At 45.3% G+C, this 18,653-nt stretch overlaps 2 protein-coding genes across 2 annotated transcripts; both read left to right on the top strand.

The window, feature by feature from the left end:
- The first annotated feature begins 530 nt into the window (after nucleotides 1–530).
- On the top strand, nucleotides 531–5,227 carry LOC131331892 (geraniol 8-hydroxylase-like). The gene is made up of 2 exons (XM_058365846.1): nucleotides 531–1,714; nucleotides 4,447–5,227. Exons 1-2 carry the CDS (start codon nucleotides 713–715, stop codon nucleotides 5,071–5,073), a joined length of 1,629 nt encoding a protein of 542 aa, XP_058221829.1. The 5' UTR covers nucleotides 531–712; the 3' UTR covers nucleotides 5,074–5,227.
- Nucleotides 5,228–9,140: 3,913 nt separating this feature from the next.
- On the top strand, nucleotides 9,141–15,532 carry LOC131331888 (uncharacterized). The gene is made up of 3 exons (XM_058365842.1): nucleotides 9,141–9,280; nucleotides 9,884–9,938; nucleotides 10,566–15,532. The coding sequence occupies exon 3, from the start codon at nucleotides 12,502–12,504 to the stop codon at nucleotides 14,929–14,931; it is 2,430 nt and encodes an 809-aa protein (XP_058221825.1). The 5' UTR covers nucleotides 9,141–9,280; nucleotides 9,884–9,938; nucleotides 10,566–12,501; the 3' UTR covers nucleotides 14,932–15,532.
- The last annotated feature ends 3,121 nt before the right edge of the window (nucleotides 15,533–18,653 follow it).

Below are 18,653 nucleotides of genomic sequence, written 5' to 3'. Positions count from 1 at the left end.
GCCACCCAAAGTCAACATTTTCATCTCAACTTGAACTCCTGAAAGCGAAAAGGTCTTTACCAATATCCAAATTGTTTAATGTGTTGACCGTGACACACGTTCTTAGGGAAACAAAATCGTCTCCAGATTGTTTAATCTTGAGCTGCACTCCTATATTCTCCTCCATCCACCTTTTCATTTTTTTATCTTTTTAATTTTAGAATGGTTTCCCTAGAAAGTGGTTTCCCCATCAAAAAGGTCTTTAAACAATCGTCTCCAGATTGTTTAAAGTGGTTGCCCCGCTCCCCCAAAGGGCAGCCTCTCCGCTCACACTCTCTCTGCCTCACACTGTCTAGCACACACCCAAAACCAGAGCAATACAATTGATCTCATAGGCAAAGGAGGGAGTGATTTCCGCCATGCATGACCTCAGCCCAATCTATGGGCACACAATTCAACTGGGAGGGCCCCACTCCCATAACCCTCCACATGGGAGAGATTCCCAACATGTCTTAGCTCTGGATTGTTCTTTCTGACCTTTGGCAATCCCATTTTGAACGGCACCTAAATGAGTGGATAAATACGCTCTGCCTCACTATTTGCAATCATTCACCCTACTTATTTTTTTTCTCCAAGGCTCAAATACCATCAACACAACCATTCAAAAAGTTGCACTAAATATACTTGTTCTTATTTCTTGAAAAACATATTATTGCTTCTTAGTTTTCTCGCAATGGTTTCAGATGTTCTACATAAGATTGTATCCACAATAAGCAACCAATGGACATGGTGGTGGGATGCTGGGAACAAGAAAGACGAGATCGCTCGAGCAGTTCTCACCATCTCAATTCTGCTACTGCCCATCTTCTACTACCGATGGACATTTCTCAAGTCAAGAAACCGGATTACAGCTCCCTTGCCACCTGGACCCCGTGGCTTGCCTATGGTCGGATACCTCCCGTTTCTAGGCACAAACTTGCACCAACAATTCGCGGAATTAGCTCACCAATATGGCCCAATCTACAAGCTATGGTTGGGGGGAAAACTGTGTGTCGTGTTAAACTCGCCGTCTCTAGCAAAAGAGGTCACTCGTGATAAGGACACGGTTTTTTCCAACCGTGACCCTCCTATTGCAGCATTAGCTGGCACATATGGAGGAGTCGATATCGCGTGGTCTCCATATGGCTCCTACTGGCGCACCATGCGTAAACTGTTTGTCAGAGAGATGCTGAGTAATACCAGCTTGGAGGATACTTACAATCTGAGAAGAGACGAGGTCAAGAGGACCATCAGAGAGTTGCATAGCAAGATTGGCACGGCGGTGGAAGTCAGTGAAATAACGTTTCTGACAGAGCTTAACGTGGTAATGAGCATGTTGTGGGGGAGCACGGTTGATAGCCAGAGGGATGATAGCATTGGGATCGAGTTTCGAGCCGTGATATTAAAAATGGTCGAGCTACTTGCGAAGCCAAACATGTCGGATTTCTTCCGGATTCTTGCAAGGTTTGACGTGCAGGGAGTGGAGAGGGAAATGAAGAGATTGTTGCAATGGGTTGAGCGAATTCTTGATCCTATATTAGAGGCACGGATGAAAATAAGTAGAGGAGAGGGAGATCAGGAGGATGGATTGAAGAGAAAAGGAAAGAAGGATTTTATACAGATCCTTTTGGAGCTGAAGGAGCAGGAAGACGTTTCAGTGCCAATTACTCTGCAACAAATTAAGGCCATGTTGCTGGTAATTTCCTTTCCTTACCAAATACTTTTTGGGGTAGTCCTATGGTACATACCATTTATTAGAGAGTATACCATACGTACCATGATTTTAAATCATTGGATTTAAAAGTGAATAATCCGGACCACTCATTTATTAAATCAATTAATAAAATGAAAAAATGGCTTAGGAGGTAATAGGTTATTCTCTCTTCCTTGACTCTCTCTCTCTCTCTCTCTCTCTCTCTCTCTCTCTCTCTCTCTCATTTGTAAAATACTGTAAATTATATAACATAACCATAATTATTACGACAACACAAAAAATTGGCATTTTCTTATCACAATGTGTCGTACCAAAAGAACATTTAGAATTGTGCATTCAATATACTTGATATAAAACTCATTTCTCTGGTGTAACTGAATATACGGTTGACTTGCAACCGCGACACAATAATGACGATCAAAACCATTGATTTTGCTATATTTGTTGATTAAATATCATGTAATTTTTTGTCTCAATAGGGTTTAGAAAGCCCTTTCATCGGCACTCGAATTCAATAGTACAAGGATTTTTTTTGTCTGATTAAGGGTCTAATGATAAGCGATCAACTTCATTCTTGTATCTGGATACATTAAATTTTTTCGATTACGCACTTGTCGATATCTAATTTTGGTGACAGTGCTGAATATCGTATGACTTGATATTCTAACAGTTATGATCGATCATTCTAAAAATACTCGCTAACGACGTTTAATTATGGTATGGTATTTTGCCGATTATAACTATCATTAACTGAATATTCTGATTGAATTTTTTTATACGACACGTTGTGGGAATGAAAACGTTAATTTATGGTGTTATCATAATAAATTTGGTTATATTACTAAATTTATGGTTTGGTATTTTATTAATTATAACTATTATTAACTGAATATTCCGATTAAATTTTTTTCATACGACACATGGGTATGAAAACGTCAATTTATGGTATTGTCATAACAAATTTGGTTATATTACTGAATTTGTGGAATGGTATTTTGCTAATTATAACTATCGTTAATTGAACATTTCGATTGAATTTTTTTATACGATACGTTGTGGGTATTAAAACGTCAATTTATGGTATTGTCATAACAAATTTGGTTATATTACTGAATTTATGGTTTTGTATTTTGTTAATTATAACTATCGTTAACTGAACATTCCGATTGAATTTTTTTTATATGGCACGTTATGGGTATAAAAACGTCAATTTATGGTGTTGTCATAACAAGTTTGGTTATATTACTGAATTTGTGGTATTTTGGTCTTGTTATGAAATATTTTAATCAATTTCCTTTGCTATAGCAGTTGTGGGCATGAAAATGTCAAATTATGGTATTGTCATAACAATTATGGTTTGTTATATAATTTGTAGTATTTAAATATGTTTTCTTTTGATACGACACGTTGTGGTAAGAAAATGACAATTTTAGGTGTTGTCATAACAAATTTGGTTATTTTACTGAATTTGTGGTATTTTACACATGTATTTTATTTGAGTATAACAATTGTTGATTCTGGTACGACATATTTTAATTTTGTTACGGAATATCATACGTGTCAAAGAATTTTTGGTACAACTCATTGTGGTAAGATAATGCCAATTTATGGTGTTGTCATAACATTTGTGGATAGCATTATTTAATTTATGATATTGTACACATATATTTGGTGGGGGTACAAGTATTATGGTTTCTGGTACGAATAATTATGGTTACATAATAACAATATTTTTTAACTATGAGTAACCTGCTAATGAATTGTTCAACAGATAAATTTTAAAGTAGAAGTCGTAACTAACATAAAAAATATGTATTAGAAAACCACAAATCGTCGTAATGAAAATCACAAATTGCCATAATTTAGATATACGGTATACCCTGTGTACCATAGCTTTGTCCTACTTTTTATGGCCATAAAACTTCATACTATAATTTAGAAAATTCTAAAATCAGCCTAACAAGCTGACAATAGTAGGTGTGTGAATGTGTATTATAGGGTTTAAAAAGTACACATAAATATATATTTTCTATATCTTCTAGTGTGCTTATCGTTAGCCTGCCTAATGAGCTGACAATGGCAAGACCGATATAATTATACTTGTAACTTTTTTGCACATTGGAGTCTGTGTTAGAGGGTTTGACTCAACTTCCTACTTTCCCTCAAAATAGCTTAAATAAGCTGAAAAAGGTCCTTCGTAAGTAGCAACAAAAAGGTCCTTAGTAGGTCTCATCAAGATTATCTATGCCATGATTTACTCCTTTGCAGTTTTAAGGCTTCTTTGGATCAAGCGGTAAACGAAAAAAATGGAGAACTTCGTGGGTGGAATGGACGACAGGCTAGAACAACCTTTTCTGTTCGTGACCATAGGGACTCTAAGCCCACAGCGAGTCTCGAGAGGGACCAATTACCCATAGATTTCTACCTCCTAATCGAGGGCTAGTTGGTTAAAACCAGACGAGCAAGGTTGAAAGGCACAACAGAGTGTTGTCTGCACACCAAACCCGGTGAGTGAGTCGTCCACCACTAGGCTACCACCCCAGTCTAGGCTTCCACCCACTAGATGGTAAGCAAAACATAGTTGGTCACAACATTCTTCCACTATTGACTAGGCCTATTCTCTAATATCGGAAATCCAATAACATTCAAATTATAGAATATAGAAATATATCCGTGAAATTTAACCTTTAATTAATTCCAAATTTCTACGACAGGACATTGTGGTGGGCGGAACGGACACTACTGCAACCACGGTGGAGTGGGTGATGGCAGAGCTGATACATAAACCAGAGAAGATGAAAAAAGTCCAAGAAGAATTATCAGGCATCGTAGGTCTGGACAGCGAAGTAGAAGAATCCCACTTGCCCAAATTACACTACTTGGATGCAGTCTTAAAGGAAACGTTCCGACTGCACCCTCCCCTCCCTCTCCTAGTCCCCAAGCGTCCAAACCAATCGTCCATAGTCGGCGGATACACTATACCGAAGGATACCCGAGTATTTTTGAACGTTTGGGCGATGCATAGAGATCCTGAGGCTTGGGATGATCCGTCCGAGTTCAAGCCTGAGAGGTTCTTGAGTGATGCTAGCAAATGGGATTACCATGGAAACAACTTTCAGTTTCTTCCATTTGGATCGGGGAGGAGAATTTGTGCTGGAATCCCACTGGCTGAGAAAATGGTTATGTATGTGTTGGCTTCACTTTTACATTCATTCAATTGGAAACTACCGGAGGACGAAGAGCTTGATCTTTCTGAGAAGTTTGGGGTGGTTATGAAGAAAAGCAAACCTCTGATTGCCATCCCCACACAAAGGTTATCTTGCTTGAAGTTTTATGAATAATACAAAAAAAGTACGTTTTTTTTTTTGCCCTGTTAGCTCGTTGAGGTATGCAACTGTTGGGTTATATGTCAAACACTGTACCAGACTTTATTCGTGTCTCCAATTCTGCTGCCAATTTCAGTTCGGAAATGAATGCCAAAGCTCTTGGACTTGATTTCTCAGTGCTCTTCAACTCCAATTTTACTTGTTAACTGTTCGATACAATGTCAAACAGAGGATGGATCTCTTTCGTTGTTTTTCGGAGCCAATGCTTTTATCCCTAAAGGATTTTTTATACTGTCAATTTGGTCACCGAAGTCCAACATCAAATCATGGATCGTCCGCCATTGCAAGCCACTGATGGTAGGAATTTATTTCTTATTAATGTCAACTAAACACGGAGAAAAGGTAAAAATGTAGTAAAACTCTTTTGTTCGTGAACTACGTGTTCCGAACACATCGAAACAAACAAAATTGTATCTTAAGCTACACTCTTTTCTCCTCCTTCACTTAAACATTTCCTATTTTTAACTTACCCCAAAAAAGAAACGAAAAAAAATCCCCCATTTTTTCGATTGGAATGGTTTCCCTGGAAAATGGTCTCCACATTCTCTTGTTCCCTTCTTTTTGGCGGTCAAGACCCACACTTAAAAGGATTTGCTTTCTCCCAGGTCTAAAATTCAAAACAAAAGATATTATTGAATTCAAAAAAATTTGGATAACAAAGAGTCCGGACAGCTTACAAGCACCTCAAATAATTCTGAAGAACTATAAACCCAATTCAAAACTTCTGGTGAGTGCGTTCTATTCTTTGGCAATCTCATATAGAACCACACCGAAATGGGTGGGTAAACAGGCTTTGCCTCACCACTCACTATCATTATTATAGATCGTTAAACTATTCTTGCTATATGTTGATGCATGATTAACTATTGGAACTGTAGGGGGCCGAAATATCCGAAGGATAGATTAACGCGTCACCGAGCGTCGCGTGCCTCCGCCGAACGAGGATGCGTTCAAGTTCCCCTTCCACTTTCCTGACGTTCGGGATTTCCTCTTGTTCGGACACGTTGTTCTTCGGAAATAATCTCCGAAGCTCGGGAAGTTATTATGTGTTAGATGAGGGTTCACCGAGTATAGATGATTATGGAACTTTCCTGAAATATCTTGTGATACGTGAGCTGTCGTATCAGATATTCGAAGTGACGGCTCTGAACGATGTGACCTTTCTGACATCGGCCCATGTGGCTCTGTAAGACTTGGGAAATGGTGTTCATTAAATGATCCGGCTGGAAGGCGCCATCCAAGCAGAATGCGACACGTGGAAAGTAGAGCCAACTTGCTCAGCACATTACCCCTTTGCCTATAAATAGAGAAGCAATACCACTGAGAGGGGGATCCCTAATCTGGTCTTGAACAACACTTCTCTCTTTCCAACATATTGTTCTTACTAAACTTCTCCCTCTCTCCACCTACTGACTTATCCATCGGAGCTTCTTCCCGGAGGAACAGCCCCCTCCGGTTCTGCAGGTACATCAAGACCGGCGTTAGCATTCACGATCCCATACTCGGAGGTAGCCGCACCAGAAGGATCACGAAGAAATCACGCCCCCACAATTGGCGACTCCGCTGGGGAACTGAAAAACAATTTTCGGGGTGTTCTTTGTGTTCTTCGCGTTCAAAATCAGTTGAGGGCCTGTGTTCATCTCAGATCCTGTTTGTTCTTCGTATTTACACGGAACAAATGGCTCAACATCTCTCACCTCCGGGCCCAGAGAACTTTACCCTTGGGTTGGAGGGCTACGGATCTATCAACCTTGAGCCCCGTCAAACGGCTAGGGCGGTTCCCCACGTAGCCCGCCAACTTTCTTTTCCACCGACCGAGTTGGATATCGCCTTGGCCAAACAAAAACGTCAGGCAGCGGTTATTACCATGCTGCAACAACGGCTAGAAGAGCGAGACGGAGGGGTGACTGCAACCCCTGCGCACGAGCATCGAGCCGAGCCCAGCCGACCGAAGAGATCCCACAAACGAAGTAGACCGTCTCGCCCAGCCCAAACGGCCGAACTCGCCGTTACCGAACGACGAACTGTCTTTGAGCGCCTTGATCAGGGGGTTTCACGACCTCGGTTGACGAGCATCATTCGTGCCGAGAGTACTCGATCCTCGGCAACGGGCTCCACAGCGGGAACCAATGGGGGAGGCGAGTCTCTCTGAACACAACACCGTTCCGAACGACGGACGAGTCAGAAAAGTGGGAAGAGGCCCGTGGACTTAAATGATCCACCTCGGCGACCCCACACCAGTAGCAACCGGGAATATTCATTTCAATCGCGACATGATTCCGAACGTCACGATGGGCGACACTCCGCCAACTCTGGCAGTCGACACCGAACAGAAAGCAGAGGAAACCGTTCGGAGCACGATAATACGATTATCCTGTACGATCAATTCACAGGCCTGCCAACCGTGTATCAACCCGTCGACCCGGCTCTTCAGCCTCGGAACGCTCCATTGACGAGCTTGAAGGAGGCACATGCACCCTTAATGATAGCTGCTCGGACACCAGGGGAAAAAGATGAGCACCGTCGGCACCATCGGCGGGAAAAAAGAAAGACTCCAGAGCGGCGTACTGATGTTCCTTCCCCTGTTGTCCCGCAGGTCGCAGCCGAAGACAATTCGAAGCTCGGGAAGGCAAAGGCTTCCCCCTTCGTGGATGCTATTCAACAAGAGCGGCTGCCAGACAGATTCGTCATGCCGAAGCTGAAGCGTTATGAGGCAAAAGAAGACGCAGTCGCGTTTGTTTGTCGTTTCAGGCAAACCATGAGCCTCCATAACTTTTCTGACGCCCTTATGTGTAAAATCTTCCCGCTCACTCTCGGTGAACCGATCATGTTATGGTACAATCAGTTGAAGCCCAAATCCATCTCTTGCTTCAACAAGCTAGAATTGGAGTTTAGCAAACGCTTCGTTACCAGCAACATTCAACCGAAGACATTATCGATGCTGGTGAACATGCGGAGAGTTACGGGAGAAACACTGGGACTTTATACCGAGCGTTACTGGGAAGTCTATAACCTTATTCCCGACTGCGATCAAGGTGTAGCAGCCGAGTCTTTCATGAATGGGTTGGATCCAACCTCGGCAATGTTTCGCGACCTCTCACGAAATCCACCTAAGACGATGGGAGAGCTCATGACAATAATCGAAAAGGATTGCGTTCATGAAGAAGCAATGGCCGAGCGACACACGCCGAAGGCTGAACCTGCCAAAACGATGGGGCCAAAGAAGCAGGTATCGAACGTTCGACAAGGGCAAGGAAGCCAGGGTAGCTCGGGCCAGGCATCAAATAAGCCGAACAACAAGGGCCGACCCCCGCAGCACCCTCAGCCACAATCTTGGACGCAAACAAAAAGAGAACCACGGCCGGACGAGTACGTCGCCGAGCGTACGGTATTCACTGAACCTATCTATAAACTCCTTAACATCATTGGCAAATTGCCGTTCTTTGTTTGGCCAACGGTACTCTTAGGCACCGTCGGAAGCGGACCAGGGATGTGCACGTATCATAAGGAACGTGGCCATTACACCACGCAATGCCCACCTTTCAAAAGGTATCTAGAAGAGCTAGCAGCTGCCGGTCACCTCAATCAGTGGATTGACTGTAAAATCCTAACTTTTAAAATTCTAGTCACGTGATCCGAATAGATACTCGACACTCTAATTTAATTCTAATAGTATGTTAGGCTACGCAAAATGTATCATGATCCGAATGAATGTGTGAATTCTGATTTAATTTTGTAAATACTATGGGGCAATGGAGTTATATCTTATATACGGCACGAGTTACGCGACGTTGGAATCTTTCCTTTAAAATCGGACACCGCCATGATAATCCCCATACTTTTATTAGTCTATGTTGAATTTTTGAGATTTTTCGGAGACTAAAATCTGAACGCGTACGGATTGAACTTGCGCTGGTGGAACACGTAACACCCTGTGTCAATTGGGAAAGGAAACATGTGTCATTACTTTAACCTGTTTCACCGTTCACCGTTTCATATATTAGACAAAAGGGAATAAAGCCTTATTTAACCATACAAAGCAAAGGAATAAATTAGGAACTAAAATAAAAAGAGAACGGAACTTCTGTACTGGTCCTCCACACTGACGGACGCGCCGTTCGCCGGAAGACTCCATTGCGGAGCTTCCTTTTCCTCTCTTCTGGTAATTTCACCTTCCCACTTTATGAATTTATATTAAAATAGGTATTTCACGTTTCTATATTGGAAAGTAGAGTGAAAAAAATACAAGACACCCAAATCACACATAATACACGCACGCCACCACAAATTGGCAGCCCCCGCTGCTGGCCACGCTGTGCTACTTCCTCTCACATCTCCACTGTATCTTTTTCTCTTCACGCGTTCACCGCACCCGAACCTCTAATATTTTCACACAAGCAAAACTCCTTTTGGCAAAGAGTTCGAATTCGGGACTCGCTGTCGTAATGAAATCAGCCCTAAAAATAGGATCTTAAAAGCCTAATTTGAAATTCTTGATTGTTATTGACTGATTTTAGACTAAAGTTGAGGGAATATTGGAAAAATTGAGGTATCCATCTGGATTTCTAAAATTTACGTGAAAGAAATAGAATACCTAAAATCAGTAGAGAAATTAGACTCTGATTGACCCTAAATTGTCTAAAGGAGTATTCTGACTTTTTAAATAAATATGACACTACCCCAGTTATGGACATTACCACCCAAAGTAACTAGTTAAATTTCGGATATAGGAATCTTAGCTAACATCAGAACATTACGTGTTTAGGTGCAAGAACTGTGAAGTGAGGTGACGTGTGTAAAGTGACCGCTACTTCTTTTTGGTGAGTTGCGCATACCTCAGTTACATGTATTTTCTAAAATTTTGGAATGAGATGCCATTGCTTGATTTTGCTGGAAAGTATGGGATTTGAACTTCCTACTTGGTTTAATTGATGTTAGTGCATGCGATGGCTGGTTTATAAATCTTTTGAGTTCAGTTAAAGTAGACCATGGCAATATGTTTTGGAAATTTGAATGTTACTGGTTGCTAGTACATGCTCGTGATAATATGATTCATTCAAACGGTGTCCCGAGCGCTAGGGGACGGGCAAAGATACTAGTGGCGTGAAGTAATAAGGTAGGAGATGCGGCCAGGCATCACCGGGTAATGATATCTTACCACTCTTCAATGGGGTCGCTCCCCAACAGACTGGCAAAAATACCGTTGAATGCTATTATCGCTCAAAAGTGCAAAAGTTGAAAAATAAATGGAATGAAAAGGGTCCATCTCTTGGACCGAAGAAATGAGCTTTCGGACAAAAATGCTTGAACTGGATGGTCAACGAAATATTTGAATTGTTGCTTTGAACTGTTTTATAATGTGGGTTATTTCCATGGTCAAACTTGTAACTTTCGTATACGTTTCTCACCCGAGCTTCGGCTTATGAAAACCTTTTCCAATTTTTCAGGTTCAGATAGACATCAAGTTGTGGACTGAATGGGGTGCTAGAATAACCGTGCAGAATCGTGTGTAGCCTAATGGTTTGTAATTATTATACTTGTACACCTAGGAGCTCTGGGATTATGTTATTTATTCTACGCTTCCGCATACTTGAATTCTATTGCTTAAAATGACGCCGATGTTAGAAATCCCTAAACTAGAATATGAGCCGGCCTTCGGCGGTTTAACACCCGCTTGGCCGGTCACGACTTCCAGGGTCGGTTTTAGGTCGTGACATTGACGTTCGGCAAAATCCACTTCCTCCACCTCCCCCTCTTATCGGCAATCTCGTAAGCGTTATACAAGGGCTAGTTTTCGAAGGAAGAGCGGCCGAGCTTCGTTCAGAAATCGACAGAGCTGTCACCTCTCTATCTGTCTGCAACGTGGGTGCTTCAGGAAAGCGAAAGTGGGAGGATCCGAGCTCCGGCAGCGCCATAACTTTTTCTTCCAACGACTTAAAAGGAGTGCAGCTTCCACACGCGGATGCCCTCGTTGTTACTGTTGCTATTGAAAAATCAACCGTACAACGGGTATTGATAGATCAGGGAAGCTCGGCCGATGTCATGTTTTTCTCCACTTACCAGAGCCTCGGACTATCTCCCGCTCAACTTCAAACGGCGTCAACTCCCCTTGTCAGCTTTACGGGAGCCCCGGTGTGGCCACTCGGCCTGATTACCCTCCCTGTGCGAGCTGGATCACGCGTCCTGGAGATCGAATTTGTGGTGGTCGCTTCGCCAAGTCCGTACAACGTCATTCTTGGCCGAACCTGGCTACACGAAATGCAGGCGGTTGCTTCAACCTATCACCAGGTGGTAAAATTCGTCGGATGGAACGGACGTCAGGAGAGCATCCGAGGCGATCAAATCCAATCCAAGAAATGCTACATCAGCACTGTAACGAACAAACAGAGCTGTATGGAGGTACAATGCATGGCTGCCGCTCCTACCCCAATAATTGAGGATGTTGGTGTACTTGCCGAACAGAGGTCAACCGAGGAGCTAATACGTTTCTCCATTCCTGGGGAAGAGGAAAGATATTTTTTGATCGGGAGTTCATTAAGCACTGTCGAACGTGAGGAGATGTACCAATTCTTGATGAGAAACATAGAGGTCTTTGCTTGGACTCCACAAGACATGCCGGGCGTGGATCCTTCGTTCGCCATGCACTCATTGAATGTAGATCCGAATAGGCGACCGGTTGTGCAAAAAGTCCGACGCTCGTCGGTCGCGCATACCGAAGCTGTGATTGCAGAGGTGAATCAACTATTGGAAGCTGGCGTCATTCGGGAAGTGCTATATCCCACCTGGCTTGCCAACCCGGTGGTTGTCCCGAAGAAAAATGGGAAACTAAGGGTTTGTGTCGATTACACGAACCTCAATGATGCCTGCCCTATGGATCGATTTCCACTTCCTCGGATTGAACAGATGGTAGATGCAACGGCAGGATGTGAACGCTTGAGCTTCATGGATGCGTATCGGGGCTATCATCAAATAGCTTTGGATCCGGAAGATCAGGAAAAGACGGCCTTCATCTCGCCTCGGGGAACCTTCTGCTACAAGGTTGTCCTGTTCGGCCTGAAGAATGCAGGCGCCACCTTCCAACGCTTCATCACGAAGATGTTTCCTGGCATGCTCGGCGTAAAAGTAGAAGCTTATATTGACGATTTGGTTTGCAGAAGCATATTCGCTCGGGATCACCTTCGAGATCTGGGAGAGGTCTTTGCTATCCTAAAACATAGGAAGCTACGTCTCAATGCCGAGAAGTGTGCGTTCGGAGTTAGCTCGGGGAAATTCCTAGGGTACATGGTGAGTCGCTGAGGAATCGAAGCTGACCCTACCCAAATTTTGGCTGTGTAGAGGCTCCGAGCTCCGACGACAATTAAAGAGGTACAGCGGCTCACGGGGATGGTTGCTGCCTTGAACCGTTTCATTCGACGTTCGAGTGATCTCTGCCGCCCATTCTTCCGAGCAATCACAACAAGCCGACGCAGATTTGTATGGACAGAGGAGTGCGAGCAGGCTCTGCAGTCTTTAAAGCAATGCCTATCTCACGCTCCTTTGCTTGTCAAGCCCCTGCCCGATGAAGATCTATATCTTTACCTTGCTGTTTCCGACCATGCAACGAGTGCGGTTCTTGTTCGGAGAGAGGGGATGGACCATCAACCGATCTTCTATTCCAGTAAAACGATGACGGATTCTCAGACGAGGTATCTGCCTATGGAAAAGTTAGCATTGGCTCTCGTTTCTGCTAAAACGAGCCTCTTGCCCTACTTTCAATCCCATAGGATTGTGGTCCTCACTGAGTTTCCTCTCAAAGCTGTTCTTCGGAAAACGGACACGTCGAGCCGGATTTTGAAGTTCTCTCAAGACTTGGCCAACTTCGACATCCAATTCGAGCCTCGGACAGCTATCAAAGGGCAAGTCCTGGCCGACTTCTTTGCCGAACTCACTCCCGGCTTACAAGACGAGGCCAATGCCCTGGCAACTGCCGCTGAAGAAGCTCGGATTCAAGAAGAAGAGGTTTTGGAAGGGCCGTCCAGCTGTCGTACCGAACCATTACGTGCTCGGTATTCCCTCGGGCGCAAGAAACCCAAACGACAATGGAAGCTCTTCTCCGGCGACGCTTGGCGACTGACCGTCGATGGAGCTTCTAATGTTCATGGAGCTGGTGCAGGCATCGTCCTTGTGTCACCCAGCGGGACTGTTCATGAAAGCGTGGTTTCGATTGGGTACACGGCGACGAACAACGAGGCGGAATATGAAGCTCTAATTGCAGGCCTCCAACTTGCTCTTCGGCTGGATGCAGATTCGGTTCATGTCTTTTGTAACTCTCAGCTCATTGTGGGGCATTTAAACGATGATTATCAAGCCAAGGATCAACGTATGAATGCTTACGTGAGCCACGTCTTAGCTTTGTTCGGAAGATTTGGACGCGTAGAAGTGGAGTGGATCGCTCGGGAGCATAACGCCCATGCTGACGCCCTTGCAGGTCTTGCTTCAGTCTACAAGACCTCGGGCAGTCACACCATCACCTTTGACGAGGTCCCCAAACCAAGCTTCGAAAAGCCGTGTGAACAGGTTATGGCCATCACCCTCGGCCCAAGCCAGCTGGATTCTGTGGTTGCTTACCTAAAGAAGCAAGTGCTACCGACGAACAAGCGCGAAGCGTACAAAATCCGTTGCCGAGCCGCCAATTTTTTCCTGGGACCGAACGACAATCTCTACCGACGAACTTTCACTGGCCCCGATCTGCGTGTCGTCCACGACGACCTTGTGCCAGCCGTTCTGGAAGAACTTCATTCGGGTAGCTGTGGGGCTCACTCAGGAGGACGGTCCCTGGCACTGCGTGCCCTGACACAAGGCTATTGGTGGCCGAAGATGGTCAAACAATCCGAAGAATACGTGAAGCTCTGTGTTCGGTGCCAAAAGCAAGCATCTCTCATCCACCAACTTGCATTTCCCCTTAAAATGATCACTAGTCCGTGGCCGTTCGCGGTTTGGGCTTTTGACATAGTTGACAAGATGCCGAAGGCGCCTGGAGGATTTGAGTACATGCTCACTGCCACAGATTTGTTTACCAAGTGGGTAGAAGCTTCCCCCATGATCAAGACCACCGCCGGGGACGTGGAACGCTTTATTTGGAAGCACATCATCTCCAGGTTCGGCGTACCGTACGCCATCCTTTCTGATAATGGCTCCCAATTTGTTGCCTCCGCTCTCAAAGCTTTTTATGCGAAGCGCCACATTACCATCCAAAATTCCTCGGTGGCATATCCTCAAGGTAATGGACAAGCCGAAGCATCGAACAAGTCAATCACTCGGGGGCTGAAGCGCCGTCTGGATCGGAAGCTCGGTAAGTGGGTGGAAGAGCTTCCACACGTCTTGTGGGCCTATCGAACAACACCTCGGCGGTCCACCGGCCGTACTCCGTTTGCTATGGCCTACGGTATGGAGGCTGTCCTCCCTTTATCTACTGTGATCCCTATAGCCCGGACGGAGAATTTTAACCCTGTAGACAACAATGCTCTTGTGGGTGCCGAGTTAGATTTAGCCGAAGAACTACGTGACAATGCTAACCTTCGGCACGCCGCGTACCAGCAAGAAGTTGCAAGGGGCTACAACCGCAATGTTCGTGCTCGACCATTCAACGTCGGGGACTTAGTCCTTCGGATGGTTACCGAAGCGACAAGGTTGACCAAGCTGAAGGATCCCTATGAAGGCCCTTACCGAGTGATGGAGAAGATCGGGCATGGTGTCTACAAGCTTGCTGAGATGGATGGAACTCCAATCGCCAATCCATGGAATGCACAAAAACTAAGAAAATTCCATGGCTAGTGTTGGCATTTCCCATTTGACCTCTTATGCTTTATTTTTATTCTTGTACATGGGGTATTTCATCTAGCCCCGGTAACATCTTTTGTTCGGGTGAAATTCTCGAAGCCCATGATAATTTGTGTGTTCGGGTGAAATTCTCGAAGCCCATGCTAATTCGATTGTTCGGTTTAAATTCTCGAAGCCCATGATAATTTGTTTGTTCGGGTGAAATTCTCGAAGCCATTTGTTTGTTCGGGTGAAACTCTCGAAACCCATGATCACTTTTTCGGTTCAGTTTTCCCATCCTACTGCCTTATTCTATTCCTCCAGTAATACAATAGGACAGGGGGCTACTATATGGGTAAACCTGAGTTCATCTCTTAGTGACTTCAAAATCACATAAACAGTCCTTCCGAATGAAAAGACTTCGAAAATTTCTGGGTTATGATGTATATACCGAATAAAAAGACTTGGCAAATATTTATATACTTGGAAACAACATCCATACCGAACGAATAGACGATTGTCATTCAAAAAGAAATTCTCCAACATGTCTTAGTTACATCCAATGGTTGGCAGGGTTCCCATTGTTCGGAGCCAACCATATTCAAAAAAAAAAAAACAAAAACTAAACTAGAACAAATTTAATCTGCTGCAGCGTCGGCAGGGGCTGGTAGGGTTGGAGCGTCGGCAGGGGCAGGTAGGGTGGTCGAGTCGGCAGCGTCAGCTGTTGTCTCCTCTGCTGCAACTTCGGCAAGGGCGAAGGGCGGTATTTCCACCAGACTCCTCCTCTCGTCGTCAGCCTCAGCGCCTGCGTCGTCAAGACCCCTATTGTAGCCGAGCATAAAGCTCTCTTTGTGCTGCCCTCCTTGATCTCATCCTGCACTTCAAGGATTTGATCGGTCACATCCTCTTCGGCCTGAGCATATCCTTTCTCGTACTGCCCCAGCATCTCTTTCTCCATCTCCTTCTTCATTTCTTCTCTCCCCAAGGCTCTCCCCTCAACCAGCCCCTCATCTTTGCCTTCGGCTCTGGTTTGCTCGGCCGACTCCTGCAACCCCTTGATGAGGTCGTTTTGATTAGCAACCTGGACCTCGAGGCTTTGCCTCACGAGCTCAGATTGCTCCAAGCCCTTCTTGTACTCCTCGGCCAGGGCCTTGTTGTATTCCACCAACTGCTTCTGCAGTTTTGACTTCTTGTCATACTCGGTGAGATGAAATTGGGCACTCATTATGGACTGGGTGGCCTGTAAACAAAGCAAAATGAAAGTCATTCCGACGAAATAAGGCATATGTGCAAAAAAAAAAAAAAAAACCATTGCAAGTATGAAAGAATTTACTTACCCTTCCAACGTGATAGTAGTATTCACTCAGGGCTGCTTTCAGAGAAGGGGGACTCTGTACATCCCTCGGCAAAGCTAGCCCCGAGTGGAGAGTGAAAGCCAGAGAAGGGTCCTCCTTCAGGCTGTCCGATTTGAGAACCTGTTTCTTGCCAGGTGTGATGAAGTTTGGCACCCATGGGGTGTCAAGGTCCAAGGCAGTCACCCTCCCTTCTCCTTCTGTGGGGGCTTCCTTCGGGTGCTCCACTTCTTGGCCCTTTCCCTTCGAGGCCGCCCTCGTCTTCTTGCTCGCAGGTGGTTCCTTCGGGGAAAGAGGGGCGCTCAGTGGTCGTTTTTTGGAGGGTGGGGGAGGTGGGGCTTTCTTGCTCGGCGCCGAGCCCGAAGCGGCTGCGGTTCCAGCCTTCAGTAGTTGGGCCTTCTCCCTCTCTTTTTCTTCCAGCTTCTTCTGGAGAACTTCCTTGATATTTCTCGGAGGCATAACTTCTTGTTCAAGGAAAGGTTCTTCTTCGGTTGGAAGTTGGATTGACCCTTGGAGGGGTTTGCCTACGCTCGGTTGTAGTTCTTGGGGGATGTCCTCGGACTGCTCAGGCTCGTCAGTTACCTTTCGTCGGATCCGACCGCCGTATGTAGCTTTATATTTGAGGATTGTTGGGGCGTCTCTCTCCTCCGCTGGGATAGTGAGCAGGGAGTCGGCAAGACCGCAACCTTTGGCCGCCCTTAATAGTACCTTGTTAAGCTTGGTGGTATCTGCCGAAGAAAATCATGAAATCGTCAGTTAAAATTGACAAGTGAAATCAGAGCAACAGAAGGCATAAACATCTGAAATAACGGACAAGTGCTCTTACTCGGTGTTCCCCTTCGTGTGGCTATTTCGAATTGGCCATACTCTTGTTCGGGGAACTGGAAGTTGCCCCGAACCTCGACGTAATCGGAGGCCCACTTCTCCGAGTCGTACATGCCCTCGGGAATGATCTTTTGCATCTTCCTCCGGGAGCAGAGGTAGTACCGAGAGTACCTAACGTTTCTCGACACCATATAATTTTCAAAAAAGTGAAAGGCTTCTAGTCGAAACATCTTCACCTCGGCAAGGACGATTACCGAGTGAATGATGCGGTAGGAGTTGACGCTCAGCTGGCACGGAGTGAGATTGAAACGGTGAAGTATCTCTCTCAAAACTCTGTGCATCGGGAACCGAAGGCCCCCTTCTGTGATTGCCATCAAGGGGACGGTGACGTGTTCGTCACTGTATCTTATTTGGTTCCCTCGGACGGGTGTAATGATAACGTCGTCGGGGATGTCGTAAACGGCTCGGAAGGTGTCCAGGCTCTTCTTATCTTGGAAGCATTCCAAGTAAGGGTAGGGGTCCTTCCCCGTTCGGTCAGGAATCACATCGGGATCCATTGGGACGATCTTCCTCTTCGCCTTCGGCGGATGCGACGAGGATTCGCCGACAAATCCTGCTCCTTCACCCGCTCGGCTTGACGAAACGAGTGGAGTCCCTGGTCCCGACTCTGCTTCGTCAGCTCCTTCGGCCTCTTCTTCTTCTTCCATTTCGTCATGAGGACTTTCGGATGACGACTCGCCTATATCTATAATATCGGGGTTCGGCCCCACTGTTCGGAGAGGAGCCACCATGGCGGGGTAGTCGATTCCTTCTACACCCTCGGGGATCCTTCCGCTTGACCCCGTTCGATAGTTCCGGGCGAATTCTCTTATAGCTTCGGCTAACCCTGGATCGGATCTACCAAAATCCGAATCTTCGGAATCCATCGACCGATAAGATTCGCCCGAAGAAGTTGACTTTGCAGACTCCATACCTAGAAACAAATAAGTGCATGGGATAAGACCGTTAGCGATTTGCATGGCCAGGAATCTAAGTGCCTACGTTCGGTGTTCTGTGTCGATTAGGGGAGGTCCCAACTCTGCTCGGTATCCCTTCGGAAGAAATTTCGAAGGAAGGACTTATACTGCTCGGGGAAACGATGGGGAAACCTACGCGTTTCCAATGGGGAAACAGAGATTGAGAAGCTTAACAGGGCTTGCAAAGCTTCTTAAAGACTGCCCCTTTGGAAAAACCTCACATCTGAAGGTGTTCGCGTGTTCGGAAGAACATGATTTGAAGGTGTTCACATGTTCGGAAGAACACATGAACACCTGGGTTATCAGGCGGTCGTTTCAGTCCAAACGAAAAAGAAAAAGCCAACAAAGGGGGCGAAAGCACTCAAGAAAACACACAAATCATACCAACGGATGAAAGAACTTGAGAAATACCTTAGAAATCAAGAGAAATCTGTGATCAAAACCTTCAAATCTGCAGATTTCTGGCGGTTTTTGGTCTGAAACGGTGTTTGAACAGAGACACGATCGAGAATGAGAGAGAAAGTGATTTTCTCTCTCCTCCCCT

Source organism: Rhododendron vialii, chromosome 7a (assembly GCF_030253575.1).
Source record: "Rhododendron vialii isolate Sample 1 chromosome 7a, ASM3025357v1".
NCBI classification, from domain to species: domain Eukaryota; kingdom Viridiplantae; phylum Streptophyta; class Magnoliopsida; order Ericales; family Ericaceae; genus Rhododendron; species Rhododendron vialii.
Note: the sequence above shows the minus strand (reverse complement) of the source record. Positions and strands in the feature narration are given on the sequence as shown.

Bases quoted from the DNA above. Each gene is read 5' to 3' on its own strand.
- LOC131331888 (XM_058365842.1), top strand. From the start codon at position 12,502: ATGGTTGCTGCCTTGAACCGTTTCATTCGACGTTCGAGTGATCTCTGC.
- LOC131331892 (XM_058365846.1), top strand. From the start codon at position 713: ATGGTTTCAGATGTTCTACATAAGATTGTATCCACAATAAGCAACCAA. The intron at 1,715-4,446 runs GTAATTTCCTTT...TTTCTACGACAG, and splicing joins AAATTAAGGCCATGTTGCTG to GACATTGTGGTGGGCGGAAC.